Source organism: Histomonas meleagridis (assembly GCF_020186115.1).
Source record: "Histomonas meleagridis strain 2922-C6/04-10x chromosome Unknown contig_199, whole genome shotgun sequence".
NCBI lineage: Eukaryota > Parabasalia > Tritrichomonadida > Dientamoebidae > Histomonas > Histomonas meleagridis.
The window spans coordinates 132091-153714 of NW_027150804.1; the positions used below are offsets into that span (position 1 = coordinate 132091).

At 27.7% G+C, this 21624-nt stretch overlaps 6 protein-coding genes across 6 annotated transcripts; 3 read left to right on the forward strand and 3 right to left on the reverse strand.

The window, feature by feature from the left end:
- Nucleotides 1–7100: 7100 nt before the first annotated feature.
- Nucleotides 7101–7493, forward strand: GO595_002575 (Clan SB, family S8, subtilisin-like serine peptidase; the record flags this gene model as incomplete). Its single annotated transcript, XM_067915499.1, has 1 exon — nucleotides 7101–7493. The coding sequence occupies one exon, from the start codon at nucleotides 7101–7103 to the stop codon at nucleotides 7491–7493; it is 393 nt and encodes a 130-aa protein (XP_067777270.1).
- Nucleotides 7494–8272: 779 nt separating this feature from the next.
- Nucleotides 8273–9049, forward strand: GO595_002576 (uncharacterized protein; the record flags this gene model as incomplete). The annotated part of the gene is made up of 1 exon (XM_067915501.1): nucleotides 8273–9049. One exon carries the CDS (start codon nucleotides 8273–8275, stop codon nucleotides 9047–9049), a length of 777 nt encoding a protein of 258 aa, XP_067777271.1.
- Nucleotides 9050–9461: 412 nt separating this feature from the next.
- Nucleotides 9462–10478, reverse strand: GO595_002577 (uncharacterized protein; the record flags this gene model as incomplete). The annotated part of the gene is made up of 1 exon (XM_067915502.1): nucleotides 9462–10478. The coding sequence occupies one exon, from the start codon at nucleotides 10476–10478 to the stop codon at nucleotides 9462–9464; it is 1017 nt and encodes a 338-aa protein (XP_067777272.1).
- A 302-nt stretch (nucleotides 10479–10780) lies between these two features.
- Nucleotides 10781–11476, reverse strand: GO595_002578 (uncharacterized protein; the record flags this gene model as incomplete). The annotated part of the gene is made up of 1 exon (XM_067915503.1): nucleotides 10781–11476. One exon carries the CDS (start codon nucleotides 11474–11476, stop codon nucleotides 10781–10783), a length of 696 nt encoding a protein of 231 aa, XP_067777273.1.
- A 4211-nt stretch (nucleotides 11477–15687) lies between these two features.
- Nucleotides 15688–16797, reverse strand: GO595_002579 (uncharacterized protein; the record flags this gene model as incomplete). Its single annotated transcript, XM_067915504.1, has 1 exon — nucleotides 15688–16797. One exon carries the CDS (start codon nucleotides 16795–16797, stop codon nucleotides 15688–15690), a length of 1110 nt encoding a protein of 369 aa, XP_067777274.1.
- A 68-nt stretch (nucleotides 16798–16865) lies between these two features.
- Nucleotides 16866–18500, forward strand: GO595_002580 (uncharacterized protein; the record flags this gene model as incomplete). Its single annotated transcript, XM_067915505.1, has 1 exon — nucleotides 16866–18500. The coding sequence occupies one exon, from the start codon at nucleotides 16866–16868 to the stop codon at nucleotides 18498–18500; it is 1635 nt and encodes a 544-aa protein (XP_067777275.1).
- Between the last annotated feature and the right edge of the window lie 3124 nt (nucleotides 18501–21624).

Genomic DNA, 21624 nt, shown 5'->3' on the forward strand with positions numbered 1-21624 from the left:
GCTGATAATGATTCATCAGTTGATATAAATTTGTCAATTAATTGACATGATTTATCAATTAAGACTTTATTCCCTGATACTAATGATTTACCCAAGTTGTTCAAAAATATCAAAAATATCTAACACTTCTGCTTCAATTGAAACAAATATAGAATCAATAATCATAATAAAAACTAAATATGAAAATGGATCGTTGGAGTTCGTTAACATTTCAATGATTGGCACAAAAAGTGAAATAACCGTTTCTTCATCAAGCTCGTTTGAAACAAGCTCAAAGAAATTGGTTGGCGCTTCATATTCATTAGTTTCAGGTGATTCTCGACATAAAACAAGAGAAAATTCAGTGAAATGTTTGATATAATCTTCAATGTTTCCTGCAAGTAACGAGACATCATATTCAGCATATTCAAAAATTGTAAAGGCAGAAATACGAATCATAGGATCTAATTGATTATTAAGCAAAAGAGGAATAGTGACTTGGAATAAATCAACTAAAAATGTATGAACAAATTCTGGGAAACATTTAATACTTCGACATATCAGACGGAAGAATATAGATATTTCATTTGGGTTTTGATTGACATTAAATAGATATTGGAAACGCTTATGAATTCCTTCTGAAATAAAAGATAATTGATCAAAAAATTGTTTGGCTAAATCTGGAAATCTAAAAAATGTAATCAAAAATTTATATACGTTATTTATTGTATCTGTTGTATCTGCTGACAAAAGTTGAGCTGCAACAGGTAATACTTTAATAAAGAAATCTGGAATTGTAATAAATATTTCTTCATATAATGGAAGTAAAAGAGACGCTAAAAAGAAGCCGGTGCCTATTGTATTTTGGTTTTGGAAAAATGTATTCATTAAATCGAAAAATGGTCGTGGTGATAATTTAATATGACTTTCAATAAGTAGTGCTGCTTGACAAATGTTTTCACGATAATTTGGAGTTTGAATTGTACAAGCAATTTGGAAATATTTTGGTTAAATAAGTGCCAATTTTTCTTTATCTGCTTCAAGAAAGTGGTTCTTAGTCCAAATGTAAATGAAATTTGTAGCATATAATTGTATGCTTTCTTCCTTAATATTTTCAACTATTGATATCAAAGGATAAATTAAATCAAGACTTGATAAAATTTGACTAAACTGTTCAGAAGCATTTTGTGCAAGAGCAGGGTTTGAATTATCTCTCATTTGTGCCCATAACTGTAAAATTTGATTGCATGAGTTCTCCATTAAAATTTGGTGAAGTCAAAAACCGAAAATTGTATTCAATTTATTTGTGGCCGAAGAAACAAAACACTTGAATATCTCTATTTTCATTGCATTTCAGACAGCAATTATTAATAACAACATGTTATTTTAAGCTAATGCACATACATTTGATTACAAAAGAAAATTTGTATATTAAATATCAATTGAAAATTCTATTTTTACTTTTAACTTATGTTCATCACATTTTTTATGTTATTAAAACAAATACACTCACATATTCATATTTGAAAATTGAAAAGAATTTTTGGAATTTCTTTCATACTTTTATGTATTTGTGTTCAAGCGCTGTTGTAATGAGAGTTTACATGTTTTTGAATTGACCCTAAGATTTCATTAAAACCTTTTTCTTTCGCGATGAATGATTTTCTTTTTGTTCATATAAATGAATTATCTCTAAGTTCCCGCCTGCAACTGCATATTTGCCTGTTTTGTTTACATTTTCTCCATTCATAAATATTTAAAACATTTAATTGAAGAAATAAAGCAACTTCATTTACTTGTTCGATTCCAATTCGTTTAATTTTATAAATCACCATCATTAGTATGAATCATTGTCCACACTTCTTCAAAAAAAGTCAAAATTGAATGCCCACGAAAAAGCGCCCTCAAGAAATCCTCCTTTTTTTTTCTTGGCGATCATTCCTCAGGAAAAACTCTATTGATTTACAGGTATGTTTATGGTGAAGTCCCAAGTTTTGTTCCAGAGTTTTTTAATAGCTATAGGGGGTTTATCAAAATCAATAATTCTGTGTATTCATTTACTCCATGGGATACCGATGGTATCGATTATTTCATAGAAAATTATCTGTTTTCTATTTCAAACACAGATATTATTATGCTTTGTTTTTCAATTGTTGACAAGTTATCTTTTGATAATATTCAAACAAAATGGTATCCAGCAATCAAAAAGGCTTCTCAGAAGCCAGAAATTCGGCTAATTGGGACAAAATCAGATTTAAAAAAATCCATATCACCTGCTCAATGCATTCATAAAGATGAAGCAGTAAATTTGGCTAAAGAAATTAATGCGTTTGATTATGTTGAATGTTCATCTTTTTTAAATGATGGTGTAATGCAGGTTTTTGATTTAGCATTTAGAAAGGCTGTACAAAATATAAATAAAAAAAGATAAAATGAATTTAATGTTATATATGTTTAAAAAAGTTATTGATTTGAATAATGATTTTTGTTTTATAATGTTTTTAAAAAACCAAATATTTAGCATGAAAGAAAAAGAAGAATTCAAAATTTCTTTATAATATATATATATATAACATATAAATTTTAAAAAATTAAATATTTCATTTTTATTAAAGAGAAGCTTCTATGATTAATGAATAACATGATGCTTTAGAAAGCATATGAAATCAAATAAGTAAATCATGAAACACTCACACGCATAAAATTTCAACATTTTTACTCATGAGTTTCATGTTCATTAAACAAATTGATTATATCCTTGAAATCATTTCTAGTTGCAATAGTAAGTGCCGTCCAAAATATTTTAAATAATTACCAAATCTTATTTTGAAATATTGAATTATTAAAATAAATATTAAATAAAACGAATAAATATCTTTTACATTAATATCAATTCCTTCTTGTTCAAGAAGTAATTTAACGATTTCTGTGTTATCAAATAAAGATGCTTTCATAATTGCTGTGTCAAATAATTTGAATAATTTCCAAACATTATTTTTGAATTTTATATTATTAAGTTAAATATTAAATAAAATGAATAAATATCTGTTTCGTTAATGTCAATTCCTTCTTGATCAAGAAGTAATTTGACGATTTTTATATGACCTTTACAAGATGCATTCATAAGTGCTGTGTCAAATAATTTGAATAATTTCCAAATATTACTTATAAACTTCAAATTATTAATATAAATATTAGTTTTGGCATTAACATCAATTCCTTCTTGTTCAAGAAGTAATTTAACTATCTCTATATAGCCATCGTAAGATGCATAAATAAGTGCTGTCCTAAATAATTTAAATAATTTCCAAACATAATAATAAAACAAAAAATAAATAAAATAAATTCCAAATAAAACAAACAAAAATTTTTTGCATTAACATCAATTCCTTTATGTTTAACAAGTAATTTAACTACTTCTAATTTGCCTACATAAGATGCCTTTATAAGTGCTGTATTAAATAATTTAAATAATTTCCAAATATTATTTTGAAATATCAAATTATTAAAATAAACATTAAATAAAACAAATAAATATCTTGAGCATTAACATCAATATCTTCTTGTTCAAGAAGTAATTTAACAATTTCTATGAAACCTTTTAAAGATGCAATAATAAGTGCTGTTTTAAATAATTTAAATAATTTCCAAATATTATTTTGAAATATCAAATAAAACAAATAAATATCTTTAGCATTAATATCAATTCCTTTTTTTTCAAGAAGTAATTTAACTATTTTTTGTATGACCAAGTGATGTTGCTTTCAAAAGTTCTTTTTCATATATTGTAAGCAATTTCTAAATATCATTTTGAAATCCAAAATTATCAAAATAAATATACAATTGATAAAATATATTTTTTTAGTGTTGTTATCAATGTCTTTATGTTCAAGAAGTAAATTGAATATTTTTAGATAATTAACATCATACATATTTAGATACATAAATACGGGTTTAAATAATTATAATAATTTCCAAATATTATGTTGAAATATCAAATTATTAAAATAAACATTAAATTATTCAAATGAATATCTTTAGCATTAATATCAATTCCTTCTTGTTCAAGAAGTAATTTAACGATTTCTGTATGACCACGATAACATGCTTTCATTAGTGCTGTATTAAATAATTTATATAATTTCCAAATAATGTTTTGAAATAGAAAATTATCATAATAAATATTAAATAAAGCAAATAAAAATTTTTAGCATTAATATCAATTCCTTCTTGTTCAAGAAGTAATTTAACTATTTCAATGTTACAAAATTGACATGAATACATAAGTGCAGTATAAAATATTTAAAACAATTTCCAAATATTCTTTTAAAATTTGGAATTATTAAAATAAATTTTATCTTTAGCATTAATATCAATTCCTTTTTGCTCAATTAGTAATTTAATTGTTTCATTTTTTTGATGATAACAAGCGCTTAAAAGTGCGGCTTGAAATATTTAAAATAATTTCCAAATATTTTTTTGAAATATCATATTATAATACTAAATTTTATCTTTAGCATTAATATTAATTCCTTCTTGATCAAGAAGTAACTTAACTATTTCTGTACTACCATTTCCAGATGCTCTTATAAGTGATGTTTTAAATATTTTAAATAATTTCCAAATATTCTTTTGAAATATCAAATTATAAAACTAAATTTTATCTTTCGCATTAAAATCAATTCCTTTTTGTTCAAGAAGTAATTTAACTGTGTTTATCTTGTTATTTTCTACTGCAGTGATAAGTGGTGTAATAAATAAATAATATAATTTCCATATATTATTTTTTGATATCAAATTATTAAAACAAATATTAAATAAAACAAATAAAAATTTGCAGCATTAATTTCAATTCCATTTTTTTCAAGGAGTAATTTAACTATTTTAAAGAATCCTCTTGAAGATGCTAATAAAAATGCTGAATTAAATATCATAAAAAACTTCCATCAAATTGTGAAAACAAATATTAAATAAAACAAATATTTATCTTTAGCATTAATATTAATCCCTCTTTGATTAAGAAGTATTTTAACTATTTCTATATGACCTCTTGAAGCTGCAAATATGAGTGGTGTTTCAAATCATTTAAATAATTTCCAAATGTTATTTTGAAATCCAAAATTCTCAAAATTAATTTTAATTAAAACATAAAAACATATTTACAATTAACATTAATACCTCTTACTTTAATTAGGTATTGTATCAAGCCTACATATCCTTTTTGCGATGCACTTAAAAAAAGACTTTCAAATTAATTAAATATATTTTAAATTAATGAAAAAAATATAAAACAAAGTTAATAAATACTCTTTTGACTTAAATCAATATATTTATTATTCACAAGGAAGCTAAAAAGTTCATCATTCCATGAAATAATTGTGATCTTTGGGAAATTTATTGATATTGGATTTATTCCAAGTAAATATTGTGCAAGAAATATGTTACCTGTATTAATTGACTCTATGATAAGAGACTCATCAATCTTCATTCCATTATCCATTAAAAAAGAAAAAGTATTGAAATTATTAAATAAAATACATTTCTTTCCTAATTCTTCTAAATCATTTGTTTGATTTTCTTCTAATTTCTTTTCAAAAAAATATTTCAAGATTTCATTTCGATGGAATTCAATTATTATTTCATAATCATTTTTAAACAATACATGATTTTGTTCACATAAATGAATTATCTCTAAATTTCCTCCTGCGATTGCATATTTACCTGTATCTGTTAATTTAGAATTATTTAATAATAAAAATTTAAAACATTTTACTGATCCAAAAAATGCTGAATAATTAATCAATGAAACATTTTCTTGATTAATAAATGAATATCTTTCATAAAGCGATGGTTTAATAGTTTGGTTAAAATCAAAATCATTTTCTGATGATATTTCTTGAAGCTTTTCAATTTCATCATATCGAATTATCTTTGCAATCTCATTTGGATTAATTCCTTCTTCAACTAATTTCTTATGAAGTTCCCAATCGTTTTGTTGAAGTTTTGTAATGTTTTGAATAAAGGATTTATGAAATGGATCACGTTCGAATTTGTTAATTTTTTCAGGTGAAACAAAATGCGCAAAATATAATGATGTTTTCTTTTTGTAACACTTAGGATTAAGTATTTGTTTTTCAATCATCTTTTCAATAAGATAATTTGATTCTTGACTTTGAATAGAAAAGAGATATTGTGCAAACACATCAAAAACTTTGTAATTTGTTTTGGTGCCAATTTCCGCTTCAAATTTTTGTAAATATTCGAAACATATTTTTAAAGAACCTTGTGAAAGAAAATATGAATATACAATTTTACAAGTAATGAAAATAAATGAGTAATGGAATTCATCAGTAATGTATTTTAATGAAAATTGAACTGATTCATCAATGTTTTGAGGATTTAAATTAAAAATAATATTCTCAAGGTCTTGCAAAATTCGAAGATTTTCATCGTATTTATCTGATATTTGAATTTTTTCGTTTCCTATAAGATTAAAGATGAATTCTTTTATTTTTTCCATTACAATGTTATGGGTAAAACAATGGAATAAAATGAATGCAAAACAATCGTCATATCCCCAGAAAATTTAAATTAAAGTTTGGTCAAACAAACAGTGTCATCGAATAATGTAAATTATTTAAAAAGTGATCGATTCAAATATTTTCAGAATCCGGCTTTTTGGATTAATTTTAATCGTTGAAATATTTTGAAGGCAACTTAATTTCATTGTTTCGAGGAAAAAGAAGAATATAAAATCAATGGTATTTAAAAACGTTAAAATGAAAAAAAATGTATCGCTTCTCTATTCCGATAGGAGAATTTGAGAAAAATTTTATCAGAAACCCCAATAAATGCGACGTCTTGAACGTACTTTCCAGTCATTGGTCTTTTACAGTAACTGTAAGTGATTTTTTGTAACCTCATGAAAAGTGCGATTTTTTATCCGGCGGTTACTCCCGCAAAAAGTCAAAAAGTGATGTTATGTAAACCTCTATCGGCATGACCAAAATTAGGCTCAGAATTTTGTGTACTATAAAATTTTCACTCTGTCAAAAAAACGGCTGAAATCAGAAATTGACCACTCTGGAGTGAGGTGGTATTTCAAAGGGGTTTTTTGGTAAATGTTTCTGTTCCTTTTTGTTGCACATCTTTTTGCTTTGGATCCAACACTTGAGCCTGACTTCAGCAACTCATTTCACTTCCTGAAGACAGGTATTCGCGGCGGAATTGCCGGAGAAGATAGAAATATTGTTCCTGCTTGGAATAAGAATTTTACTGGCAAAGGGATTCACATCACGCTACTTGATGCTGGTTGCCAATACAATCACTCTGATTTAATTGACAATTTTGTTCTAGAAAAAAGCTGGAATGCACTTACAAATGAAACTGATCCTTTCTTCAAATGCAAAGAGCCAACACACGGCACAGCCACAGCAGGTCTTGCAGTTGGTGCAGCTAATGGTGTTGCTAGCATTGGTTCAGCACCAGGTGCTAATTTTCATCTCTTACTATAGACATTGATTGGGAAACATATGGCAACATTGATCTTCCCGTTCTTCTTGATATCTATCATCATACTTATTATGATATTCTTTCGTGTTCGCTCGGTCTTGAAGGACTTTTGCGCGATGGTGTAATTTATTATCATCAATATCGTAGCACAAATTAATGATCCAAACAATGAACTTTGGCAACGTAATGCCGCTGGTTATTTATATCATCCAATATTAGGTTTTGGACGTGTCGATGCTGATTTAGCATTAACAACAGCTCAAAATTGGGTCAATGTATTAGAAGAAGTAGAAATTACATCTCTTAGTTCAATTCAAACTCGAGTTAATCATGCATGTGAAAATTGGACTGAATTTGATATTACCGTGAATGATTCGATCGAATTCATTGAACACATTTATTTGGAATTTGATCTCAACACTTCAGAAGTTCAATTTGTATTCATTTGATTTCTCCTCAAGGAACAGAAAGAACTATCCTTGAACCATGTCCAGTACTTGGTGATCATCATCCTGATGATTTAACATTCCAATTTGGAATTCGAAGTTTCTTTGGTGAATCGACTAAAGGTACATGGAAAATCAAAATTAGATATGAAGCATATATCACAAATGTTCAAATCTCTCATGTTTCATTAATTTTCCATGGGTTAAAAGAAAAGCCTAATTTACCAAGTATAACTGGAAGACAAACAGCTAAAAATGTAGCAATACCTGATAATGGAAAACCAACAAATGAAAATGAATCAATTACAGTAACAAATGCTGTTTGCGGTGAGAAAATGAAAATTGAAGTCAAGACTGAGAGAAAAGCTGCTTTACCTGTTTTAATTGTTGATCCTTCAACTGGTTTAACAACTGATTTTACTTATATACATGATAATAAAGTCATTGAAGTAGATACGCCATGTGTATATAAGGATGGCATCGAACTTTATGTTTCTGCACGGACTATTGGTGAAGAAACAGTAATTTCTACTCCTGTTGTGTTTAGTAATCGGAAAGAAACTTTAGGAATTAATTCTCCTCAAAAATATGAGAAAATTAGATTCAATAATAGCGGAAATCCAATATTAAAGTTAATGTGGGTAAGAAAAGATGAAAAGCCTAAAAATGGTGGTTGTCAACAAATGGCTGCAATCTCTGTAGTTGATTTCGATACTGGTAATGTGATTGCTTCAAAAAGAGTCGTCGATTTAGGGAATACAGAAATCGAATTACAAAAGGAATCACATCCAAGATGCGTTGTTTCAATTGCTCCTGTAAAAGAATCTAATGTGGATCCTTGCGCAGTTTTGGTCCAGAAGTTTAGTTTGTTGAATGAAAATGATGATGATAACGTAGGTAATTTCGATTTATGGTATCCAAATGATACAAAATGTTTCAACAATAACGACCAAACTGATGATAATAAAAATAATAAGACTGGTCTAATAGTAGGTGTAACAATCACATGCGTCGTCGTAGTTGCTCTCATCGCCGTTGGTGTGGTGTGTTATTTGAAGAAACGCAAGGAGAAACTTACAGGTTCGACTTTAAAAGAGGACTTTCACATATAACTGTTGATGGTTCAAATACACTCTGGTATGTATATGACACACAAAAAATGGAGTAAATAACAGAAAAAAGCTTTTGAAGCAAAACAAGTATTTCACTAAAAAGTACATGTCACCACATCTTCTTGATTTTAAAATATTTCACATTGCATACTATTTAGATAGAACTATTTTGATTTTATGCTGAAGACAGCCGATAGAGAATTCAAAGCAGTAAACCATATAATTATTATGTAAATCAACTATCGTCAATAGAATTTTCTATCGGCTGTTCACAGATTTATTATAATATTGTTTTTATTTCACTATGGAAAAATTCTTTATTAAATAAAAGATATAGCCCGGAGTGTTATTACTAATTAAAATATCCATTCGCTATCATTTAAATATATATAATAATAATATATAAACAGATTTACTTCCGCCAATTTTTGAACAATTTCGGACAGCATGCATAACAAGGACAAAAGTTCCCATAGTTGAAAGTTCCTCTCACGAGTTCTGCCTGCGTCAAATCTTCCACATCTTCCAATATTTCCAATGCGTTCCATTTAGTTTCATAAATGCTTTTCTGGTTTCCGACATCAGTTCCAACATCTTCCATCCAACGGAAGTGCGCTACAAATAGATAACGCATGAAACTATGATATTCTTCAACATGAAAAACAATGTTATCCCAAATCAAAAGAAGATTTTCAGGACAATGAACTTCAGTAAAGAAACTCGTCTCCCATTCAATGGCAATGTTTATTAGGTCAACACCTTTGCGAAGTGCTTCTTTTTCGATGTTAGGTGAATAATTATGAATCATTTGCTTGAGCTTATTATAATGATCATCAGTAAGCGAAAGATGATCAGCTTGCTCAGAAAAGCGGATGATGGAAATGATTGAACTAAAAAGATGGTAGCCAAGTGATTCGGCAAAAAAGTTGGATAATCCCGAATCAATGGAAAATGAAAGTGAAAGTAAATATGTAATATAGCAAATGGGAATATGTAAAACAGAAAACTTGTAGCCACTGTTCTCTTTCATATAAACAGAATATATTCTACGAACTCGTAATAAAGAATCTTGAATATAATAAGAGTCAATATTAAGAACACAGGCAAATGATTGAAACCAAAGAAGCTTGCTTTCTGTAGCTTGAATTATTTGAGATGATATATTAGGATTATTCCAACAATCTTCAAAATATCTTTTAGAGGCTTTTTCATAGAATTCTCCAAACTCTAAGAGAGTTGGGATCCATTTTTTTCTCTGGGGAGACATTTTTTTGAGCCCAATTAAGTAACAAATAAATCGAATATGATTTGGCTTATTGAGTTCTACCTTATTTAAAAATCGAAGAACATCAACCATATTGAATATTTCGCCGCTACTTCGACACAGTGCATCAGATATTTCTTGTTCTGTTGGAAACTTTTCGCACATTTTGTAGTGGTTCTTACGTAAGAAATACGATCAATTTTTTGCAAAAATCAAATAAAAAAGTTCATTTTCTAGTCACATTTAAAGATATTTACTATTAGTACGCACACCACAACATATTAAGCAAGTAATAAATGTATTATAACCAGATTTTACTAATCTGTTGTTTAAATTTATAAATTGCTTCAATCTAATTTTTCTTAAAAAATGCCTTTATTCACTTTACTTTTAATCAAGCTTTAGAAATTCTCTAATATAAGTTTGCATGGAATCATTATTAATATGATTATTAAAAAAAACTTTATTTAATCAAAACCATTTTCCATCTTCTTTGGATAAACAAACCGTGAACGCCATTTGAATTTGCCACCTCTTATGGCCTGGAACTGCGACGTTGGATTCTCAAACTCAATGAGAATTTTGCCTTTTGTTTTGGCCACTCTTGTGATTTTTCCGTATTTTTCGAACTCAGGGATAATGTCTGTTTGTTCTTCCTCATATGGAAGATTAGAAACCAGAACAGTTCTCGATTTGATGAGTTGAGTTGGATTGTCGATAATCTGTGGTGAGTGTTTCTCTGGTTCTTTTTTATCTTTCTGTTCATCAGGTTTTTTCTCAGGAGCTTTTGGCTTTTCTTCTGTTTCTTTTTTAATTTCTTCTGGTGGGGGTTTAGGAAGGGGATCCATTGGTGTTACATTAATAGAATGGTAAACTATTGTGTAAGGTTTTGTATTAGGATAGTAAATTATCATTTCGTTTATTTGATAATATTCTTCATCATTAACTTTTACATAACCAGAACAATGAGCAGAAATCGTGTCCCCAACTTTTTGTCCATCTGATCTAAATATTTTGTGTTCACCAGATATTAGAAGATTTTGGTAATTTTCTTTTGTAGTTTTTTGTTGTTCTGGAGTAGAAACCACAAGCTTTGCACCTTGGACATAATATTGGTTTATTGCAGAAGCATCAGTTGCAAAAGTTGTGTAAAATTGGTTCATGAAGCGGAGAGTAGCTTCATCATAGTTCATGTGGATTGAATGGATTATTATCGTACAATTGGGAATGGGTCCGACCAGATATAAATCCATTTTTCGAACAAAGATATCTTAAAATCAAAAAATAATTTATAAACATTATAAATAGCATAATGCGTAATATCATTTTGATTTCACAAATATTAATTATTCTTGTTAAAATTTAAAACATATTGAATAAAGTTTGAGTTATATTCAAAAGATAATACTCCAATAGATAATATTATTTGGAGTATGTTCGTAGTATTTTAACAATTTTCTTCCAAATATGTTAAAATTTCATAATTACCCTCATTAATACATACTAAAGCATTGATTTTTTCATCAGCATTTGATATACATCCATTTTCATAAATATATTTAAAGATATCGTTTCGATGGAATTTAATTGTTGTATCACGTTTTGATGTTGGGAATATTATTAAAAAAATATCTGATTGTCATCCAAAAGAACATTCATATGAGTGTGGTTTTACTTTTTATTCAGCTTAATGATCAGTTCGATAATTGTTCGAAAATGGATCGAAAAGTTATCTGTTGTTTTTTTAGACGTTGATATTAACGGTCAACAATTTGAATTAACGGTCTTGACGTTTGTCTTTCTGAAGAAGAATATTAATGTGATATGGATGAAATCAATGACTTTGCTAAGAAAATCGGAGCCAAATTTTATATCGAAACATCAGCAAAGACAGGTGAGAACATTGTCGAGATGTTCCGTTAAGTTGTTGAACTTGATGGATTAAGTTATGAACCCGAAACGACTGAATTTGTCGAAGCAAATGATGAGCAAAATGACCAAGGTGAGAAAAAGCAACGCTGCTGAGTAAAAGAAAAAAGTAAACATTATAAACTGAGCAAATTCTATTGTAATTTGTTCAGAATTTTCTCATTTATTAATACAAATTCCTTGTTAGAAATAGATCTATACATCAAATATCACATCGATCAAATCACAAATTCTAACAAATTTTCTGTGATGACCTGTTTTTTTATCAGCCTGAGCGTTGCTTTTTGTATCAATTCTAGGTGATTCTGGATCATATGAATGCTGAACCAGATTCCATTAATTGTAAACGGTATTTATTGAACTATATGGAGAAGTATAGATTATCATATTACCAGATGATTGTTATGAAGAAATCTTTTGGAAATCGCGTTGGAACTATTCTTTCCATGAAAAAAATAAGTTGAGCTCAAGACACTTTATAACTGTATCGGTTCCAATGCCTATCGTATGACATTTTTTTTTGTACTGACAATTGTATTTTCTCACAAATATTATGAACAGGGTTGTACATTATTTAATTGATGGAACTTTCGAAATCATTAGAATCAATTGTCTTTAATCTTAACGAAAAAAATTTCGATCAATCGGTTCAAGCAACAATTAATTTATTTGTGGATAGGCTGCCATATACATTTAACTATCTTGTTTCTAGACTTATCTATTCAGCTTTTGTTTCTCAATCAAATAATGAAAATATATATATTAAATATTTATTAACTTTAAAAGAAAAAGAAGATGAAAAAGATAAAAACATAGGTGAACCTGAAGCCAATCTTGTTAAAATCTTTTATGAATATTTACTGAGAATAGAAAAGCAAGAATCATATTTCCTTCTTGAAAAGATGATAGAAGAAAAAATAATTGAACCATCTTCAGTAAAGAACATGAACACATTTTATTTTTCTCAATAAATGAACACATAATGAATTTGACTTTAATCAAATAATTGAGCCATCACTTTATGAAAGATGTTCATTTGTTAATACTGAAAATGTTTCATTAATTGATTATGCAGCATTTTTTTGTTCGATTAAATGTTTTAAATATTTGTTATTAAATAATTCGGATATCATAAATACATCTAAATATGCAATTGCAGGTGGAAACTTAGAAATTATTCATTTATGTGAACAAAATAATTCATCATTTGAAAACGCATATGAAACAGCAATAGAATTTCATCAAAATGTAATTTTTCATTATCTTTATGAAAATAAAATTGGAAAATTTTCATCTTCAAACTCTTCTTTTACAAAATCGAATTCTGATTTCGAAAATCAAGATAATTATAATTTAAATGAAGAAAATTTAATATGTCTTGGGAAAAAATGTATAAAATTTAATAATTATGAAATCTTCATGTTTTTAGAAAAAGAAGGAATGAAAATACATAATGAAATTATAGAAGAAATAGCATCAAAAGGAAATACATTTATAATAGAAAGTGATGTAGAAAGTCAACAAATTCCAAAAACAATTTTATTATATTCAGTTAAATCAGGAAATATAGAAATAGTAAAATTACTTTTAGATAAAGGAATTGATGTTAATGCAAAAACTATTCATTTGAATAATTTAGAATATGTTTTAATAATTTGGAATATGTTTTAATAATTTTGGATATGTTTTAATAATTTGAAACAGCACTTGAATTTGCTAACCGGTGGGTTTTCAGAGAAATAAAACAATTCCTTAGTGAAAAAGGTGCCATTTAATTTAGACTTTGGAAAGTGTTCTACTAATTTTTTGATAAGTTGCAGAATTGTATCACTTAACAGAACTGGTGACTAGTGGTTTATCTTTTTTAGATTTTAGCAAAATTAAAATATCTCTTAATTGAGAGATGAAGCTCCAAAATAGGCGTATATTTAAATGATTTTTATATGAAAAATCTATATTTTCCCTGTATCCAGTGAGTTAAGAATCAATAATTATTCTGAGAAGACAATTTTTTAAACATGCAATGTACCTTCCAATAGTAATAATATACAAGTATCCCCGAAGTACAATAGTACTTGAATTAATTTTTAAATATTTCAAAATGATCCAAAATAAAAAATAATAAATAATTTCCATATGAAATTTTATATAAAAGCTATTCACAAAAAATTTTGGATAATCATGATATTATAATTTCAAAAATAGTTTATACAACTTATTTTATAATTCTTCAATTTTAAATTTCTAAATTAAATGATTTTTGAATAATACGAATTTACAAAATATAACAAAATGCAAAATATTATTCAGAATAACATAAAAATTAAAATAGATATAAGAGCAAAACTCATTATTTATAAAAGTTAATTTAATTTTCGCCTTCGGCATACAAAAACTTTTTGTATGTTTAAAAACTTTTTACAAAATTATTGAGAAAATAATTTGATCTAATTTTAATATTAATCAATGATATTATTTACATGTCTTTTTTTTTATTGACTTCGAGAAAACGATAATTAAGAAAATATTATATTTAATTTAAAAAACATTAATATTTCAATTACAGATTACGCACAAAATCAAAAATAATGAAAACAAAATCATAGAAATGATTGAAGTTAATATCTAAAAAATAACTTAGATCAATATCCTATAAGAAAGAAGAAAAGGCTCTAATTTATAAATAATCAATTTTACTAATTTTTTTTTCTCTCTTTAAATTCTGAATATAATATTTCGATATAAAATTATATAGTTATTTTCATACCGTAACTAATACACAGAACCCCCATTGCTGAGTTCGAACCAAATTTGCATTGCTGGATTCAAATCCACATCGATATAATGCATAATGAGTATAAAAAAGTTATGTGTAATAAAGAGTAATAAAAAAGGCTTCAAAAGAAGACATTTATAGAACAAATGAAGGAGAAAAAGACCTTCAGCCAATAAATGTGTTACAAGTTGATTTTGCGGAAAATCAATAATTAAATGAATAAATGTACTTATAAAATTCTATAGTATTTTAACACAAGTTGCTTCCGAGACTACAAAAGTGTGGCAATCACAACTATATATAAATTGGTTTTCAAAAAATTATATTAATTATCAAGATATACAAAATTAGGTTACAATAAATTCTTTTAAACAAATTTGCTTAGACAGTGTGAATATAAAATATTATGTTTGTGATCCTATTAAATGGATTTTTCGATCAAGATAAACAGATGCCTCTCATGCAAAAGATCAGAAATTTATATCAAAAGTGTGATCGGTATATTATTTTGGTCAAAATATTATGAATAAGCATTGGTCAAAAAAAATGCCACTAAAAAATGCCACGAAATATTTTGACAAAAATAATATACCGATCACACTTTTGATATAAATTTCTGATCTTTTTCTTGCAATAAAATTTTATAAAATTGGAAAAATTGTAGAAATTTTATTGATTCCACCTCACGAGAAAATCTACTTTTTCTTTTCCGAATACTGGCTTTAAATTATCGTTATAACAAAGGTAGTGATTTCCACATAAAATTGAGATTGCACCAATTTTTGCGTTAACCATTTGAATATTAAGTTTTGATCCTTCAGTTAGTTTCCTGCTTGCGGTAGTATCAGAAACCGAATTTGTAGAGTCTTCTTCCTCTGCTAAGAACAAGTTTTTTTTATCGTTTGCTTTAATTGTCCAGATATCCTCATCACTGATTTTTTTTATTTGAAGAGAGCATCCTGGATCAGAGTAATCGTCAACAAACTTCCAACTTTGCTTTTTCAGGCAAAGATATTTCGAAATTGGGATACAGAAAAGAACAAGATTATCACCTACAAGTGGTGCAGGTACGTCAATACAAACAGCAAAACCTGAGACTGATATCTTGAATCTGTTTCCTGTTCCTCCATATTCTGCATGTGTGAATCCATTATTATCAAAGAAAACAATTGTTGGCTTTGCATTCACATTTTGAAGCTTTGCAGTTATTGGTCGGTAAAGGGTTAAGGAGTCGTTTTCTTTTTGCAGCTTTTTTTGTCTTTGGCAAAAAATAGTTGAATGATTCAATACTATATTATCTATAACAGTCACTTCTGCCATTGTAGTCATGAACTGACCAAGAGGAAAGAGAATTTGGATTTGTATTTCACTGTTCTCTTTTGTAATGTCGAAAAAATTAATATCACCTTCATAGTAAATATCGAAATGAACAATATTTCTGTTAAACATTAAGCAGCAATAAGAATTTATAGTCTTAGTTTCAGCTGACATTTTGATTGGAACGTTAATTCCGAATGGCGTGTTTTGTTGTACATGATCTGAAAGGATGTTAGCAAGTTGTGTGACATTACTTTGTGTTTCTTTTTGTTCTCTTCTTAGTTCAGTAATTTCATTTAGAAGGAAACCAATAATTTGTGGACAATTGTTAACTGTGATTGGTGAATGCTTATTACTATTTTTCGGTAATTGATAAAATGCTTTCTTGTGTTCTTTCTTCCATTCGTCAAGAGAAGGATATGTTTGGTTGCACCCTGTGCAGTAACAAGGAAACTGCTCCATAAGTATGTGATGGTCTGTCAAAACATTTATTCAAATTTTGAATTGGGGTTGCAACTCTTCACAAAGAAATGTGTTCCTTCTTGTCCGCAACTGAGGCCATTAAAGACATTTCGAAAACCGTGATAGAAGTCGGCAAAGGAGGTGTTGAAATTGCAAACCAAATTGCCGATGCTAAGAAGCACTTTGCTGATGTTAACCATGATATTCAAGTGAATAACATTCAGTTTATGAAAGAATGCGTATCACCTGTTAGCGATTCAACACGCCAAAAAATTCAAGAAGAATACGATAAATTATGGCTAGAATATTGCAAAGACAATTCGTTTTTTGGTAAATTTAAAAAGAAATCTAGGCGTGCTAAACTGAACGAAATGGGTGCGTTCCTTAAAGCCACAACAACTAATGCTCTTAATAATTATTCTTATGTTTCACAAATGCAAGAAAAAGTGAATGACTTAACTGAACAAATCAAGAAGTCAACAGAAGAATCTCAAGTTCTTATCTCGTCATTTCAACAAAAGATCCAATCTGATGATAAACTTGAGAAATCCATTGATAGCATTGATATAGAATTGAAGAACTTATCCAAAGAGCATATTGAAAAAATAAATAAGAACAAGAAAAGAATTGTCAAGCTCAACAATGGTTTTAATATTATAACCAATTCTGTTAACCAACAAGGAGCCTTACTTCAAAAGACAAACGAAGAAGTTCGCTTTATCCAGGAGCATGTTAAACGCATCAACAATTGTCTTTCCACTCATGATGAACAAATTCAAGAATTAAATTCTGCCACAACTAAACTTGGAGAGACACAAGAAGAATTTAACAAGCGCCTTAACTCTGTTGCTTCTTATGTTTTAGAAGAACATGAATATGCGTCGACTAATTTTGACAAAATCCGAGAACATTTGCGTAGTGTTGATAAAAGTTTCACAAAAGTTTCAGTCGAACTTAACAGTCACGAAGAGAAGATCTTAATGCTTGATGCATCCAATCGCGAACAAAAGAAACTTTTATTTGTACATGGTCAAATGTTAGCTGAACAACAAATGGCGATTAACCAAAACATCAATGATATCAAAAATTTGTATCTTGAAGCCGAAGATTTACGCGATGGATATACAGAACAAGCGGAAAAGCTTGAAAAGATTCAAAAGCAAATCAATCAATCGAATAAATCGATAGATGAAATGCAAGAACACATTCAATCACACACAAAAATACTCAATGAAGCTATGGATGTGTTGGGAACGCACGTGGAAATACTTTCAGCGCACACACGTCAAATAGCGGAAATCGAAGATATCATTGTAAGTCATAATAACTCTTTCCAAGATGTATATAATATGCTGTATAGACACGATGAGCAAATTAAGAACTTGAACATTCGCGTGGATAAATTGGAAAGTATGGTTATGCTTCAGCATGCAATGATCCATAAAATAGTTGACGAAGTTACCAACTTGAACAATCGTCTGAATGAAGTCGAAAAGAAGGTGGATAACATTAACAGGTACTTGCACCAAATGGACTACAAAGAGAAAGTAAAGTCAATTACAAAACTCATCAACAAAGAACCTGACGATAGTCCAAAATTGGCCGATTTCGCTGAGTTCATTTTGCAGATTAGAAGTAGCGATATGGAATATGATATCGATGATATTGTAGCTGGCGCGAAATACATTTTCGAATCTAAATAAACAAAAATGGCTGAACTTGTGACTCTGTTATTGACCAAATCATCAGCACAATTAATGGATATGTTGTTCTTTGTTTTTGGAAATATTTTTGGAATAAGATTGATGAGATGTATCACAGACACTGTTACTACGATGGATGGTTTGGAATAAGATTGATGAGATGTATTACAGACACTGTTACTACGACGGATGGTCTGGAATAAGATTGATGAGATGTATCACAGACACTGTTACTACGATGGATGGTTCACAAGGTTTTCCCGTACGACATGGCCAACCAAATCTTGAGTTTGGAAAAAATTTCAATAAGAGTAAAACTTCATTATGAAATATTTCAGATTCCACCCAAGATAGAAGTTGAAGGAATCGGAGTAACTGACTGTGGAATTGATTCTGGATTCATCGGATTAAAACAAATTCCAGACAGCAGCCAGCTGAAACCAAAAATGTGGTGGATAATAAGTAAAGCAAAAAACAAAAAGAAGACATGAAGTTAGAGACGTTCCAAAAATACTGCAATCAATGCAATATTTATTTGTATATTCTTTTCTAAATAATATTTGTAATATGTGTGTTAGAGGGTGCTTGTATATGATAGACAATTTGTAAATATGATATGTAAATATTCTTCTTATAGGATAATTATCAGCATTATTTACGTGTATAAAATATCAATGTAACATCGATTGGGAATCACATAGTAATATTATATATAAAATAATCAAGAAAATAGGTAAGAAAAGCTTGTTTGGCAAGTTTTTTTGCAGGATAAAAAATATATCAAATACTTGTTATAAACATAATCATAACTGTGATGTTTTATTTATTACTTTTATCGGGAAATCCCGAATTGGAACTATATTGGACAGCACTTATGTATGCATCTAATAATGGTCATAGAGAAATAGTTCAATTACTTCTTGAACAAAAAAAAATTGATGTTAATGCTAAAAATATTTATTTGTTTTATTTGAAATTTATTTTAATATTTTAATGTTTAAAAATAATATTTGGAAATTTTTTAAATATTTTCAAACAGCACTTATGATTGCATCTGAAAATGGTAATCTAGAAATAGTTAAATTCCTTCTTGAGCAAGAAGGAATTGACATCAATGGTAAAGATATTTATTTGTTTTATTTAATATTTATTTTAATAATTTGATATTTCAATATAATATTTGAAAATTATTAAAAATATTTAATACAGCATATTCACGAGCAAAAAGTAAACATCATGAAAAAATCATCAAATTACTTGGTCAATAAAAAAATGAATAAAATTAATTTTTCCTGAGTAAAAAATGCTTTCACACTTCTATTAATATAGTCACCTTTATTAATCCCTATCCGACAGAAAACTCCCTATAGACCCTTATTTCTTGGTAAAATAGGTAAGTTCTGAATATTTGAAAGAATCCAAACAAACATGTATATATGTTTATGCGCCATGTAGAATGTTTAATTGTACTAATTTTGACTTTATGATTCAAGACAAATGGAAGAAGAGTCACTCATGAATTCCAATTCATTGATGGCTTTAAAACGTATTTATTTGGCCCAAAGAAATTCTTATTCCAAAGTAAACTTAAAGCAAATGTTTTTTCATGATGAAACGATTCCTTTAACTAATTCATTTAATGGATTAATAGTTGGATCTAAACAACAATTATTTTTACCGCCGAACATTTATATTCCATTACAATATAAAGTAACTAAAACACGATTCCCATTTCAATATTCATACATTATACCCATTTTTCCTGTTTTATATTCATAATAACTTACACATTGATATTATACTTAAAACAGACTCGAACCATGAAACCAGAATTTAAAAAGAAGAAATGATAAAAAGAGTAGCATTATTGATTACAAAAAAAATAAACATTATCAAAATTTCATCGAATTAAATTCAAAAATAAATGAAATATTATATACAGGTGGGAGGATGGGGCTTTGAGGGAAAATTGGTAAAATAAGAAGCAACAACAAAAACAAAATAAGAAACAAAATGTTAACCCATTAATGTGTAGGAGAAAAAATAAGAAACAACAACAACAACAAAATGTTTACCCATTAATGTATGGCAAAATAAAAACCATAGTTTTCATTGAAATCACGAAATCATTCCATATTTAATATATTTGCCAAACTAGTACAAATGATATCGCAACATAAACTTTGGAAGTTTTCATTGTGTTTGACATAAAAGACATTAAATCATTTCAAAGTCTTAATCAATATGTCAAAGACTTCACTGAGCGGGAAACACCTGGTAACCATATATCGTGTAGAATTCTTATATTGTCATATGGTATGCTTTACTTTCAACAATTTAAATTAATATCAATTCCTTCATGTTGCAGAATAATTTCAATTATAATTAATTAATTTATAATATCTAGATTAAATTGTTTTTGGTTATCATTATTATTTACCTTTATTTCTCTTCATTATATTTGCATTGCATATCAGATCTCTATAAATCATTTCATTACCTTATACAAAATTATTTTAAGCCATGAAAATATATAACAATTTAAACATTTTTTGTTTTCATTTATATAAAAATCAAATAAAACTTTAAACACATTTTTATTAACAATTTTAAATACTTTTCTTCATCATCGACTTGACTATTTGTTTATTTATCATTGAAAGGTTATTACCGAATTCATTCAAACCAATTTCACCGAACATATTTCCCAACTCAGCAATTACGCTCAATGCGGCATATTTTGAAGTAATTTCGTTTATACCAATTTCCAATTTTTTCTTAATAATTTCTTTTTTTCCCCAAATTTCGTTTTTATTTTCCATTAATTTCAAAACGATAATTAAAGTTTTGAAATAAGCATTTGACATAATTGAAGAAGATAATAACACATTAAAATCAATTAAATTATTTTCCGCTCTTTTTTTTAATGCATTTTCAGCAGCGCTTACAATGATCAAATCATTATTCACCGAATAATTTAATAAACGATGAATAACTTCTTCCGAATTTTTAATGTTAATCGATTCTCGAAGAATTGTTATCGTCAAAAGTACAAATGAATCTTTTGCAAGATCCAAAGTTTCAAAGTTAATTTCATTTCCATTTTTAACATTTTCGAGTTCAT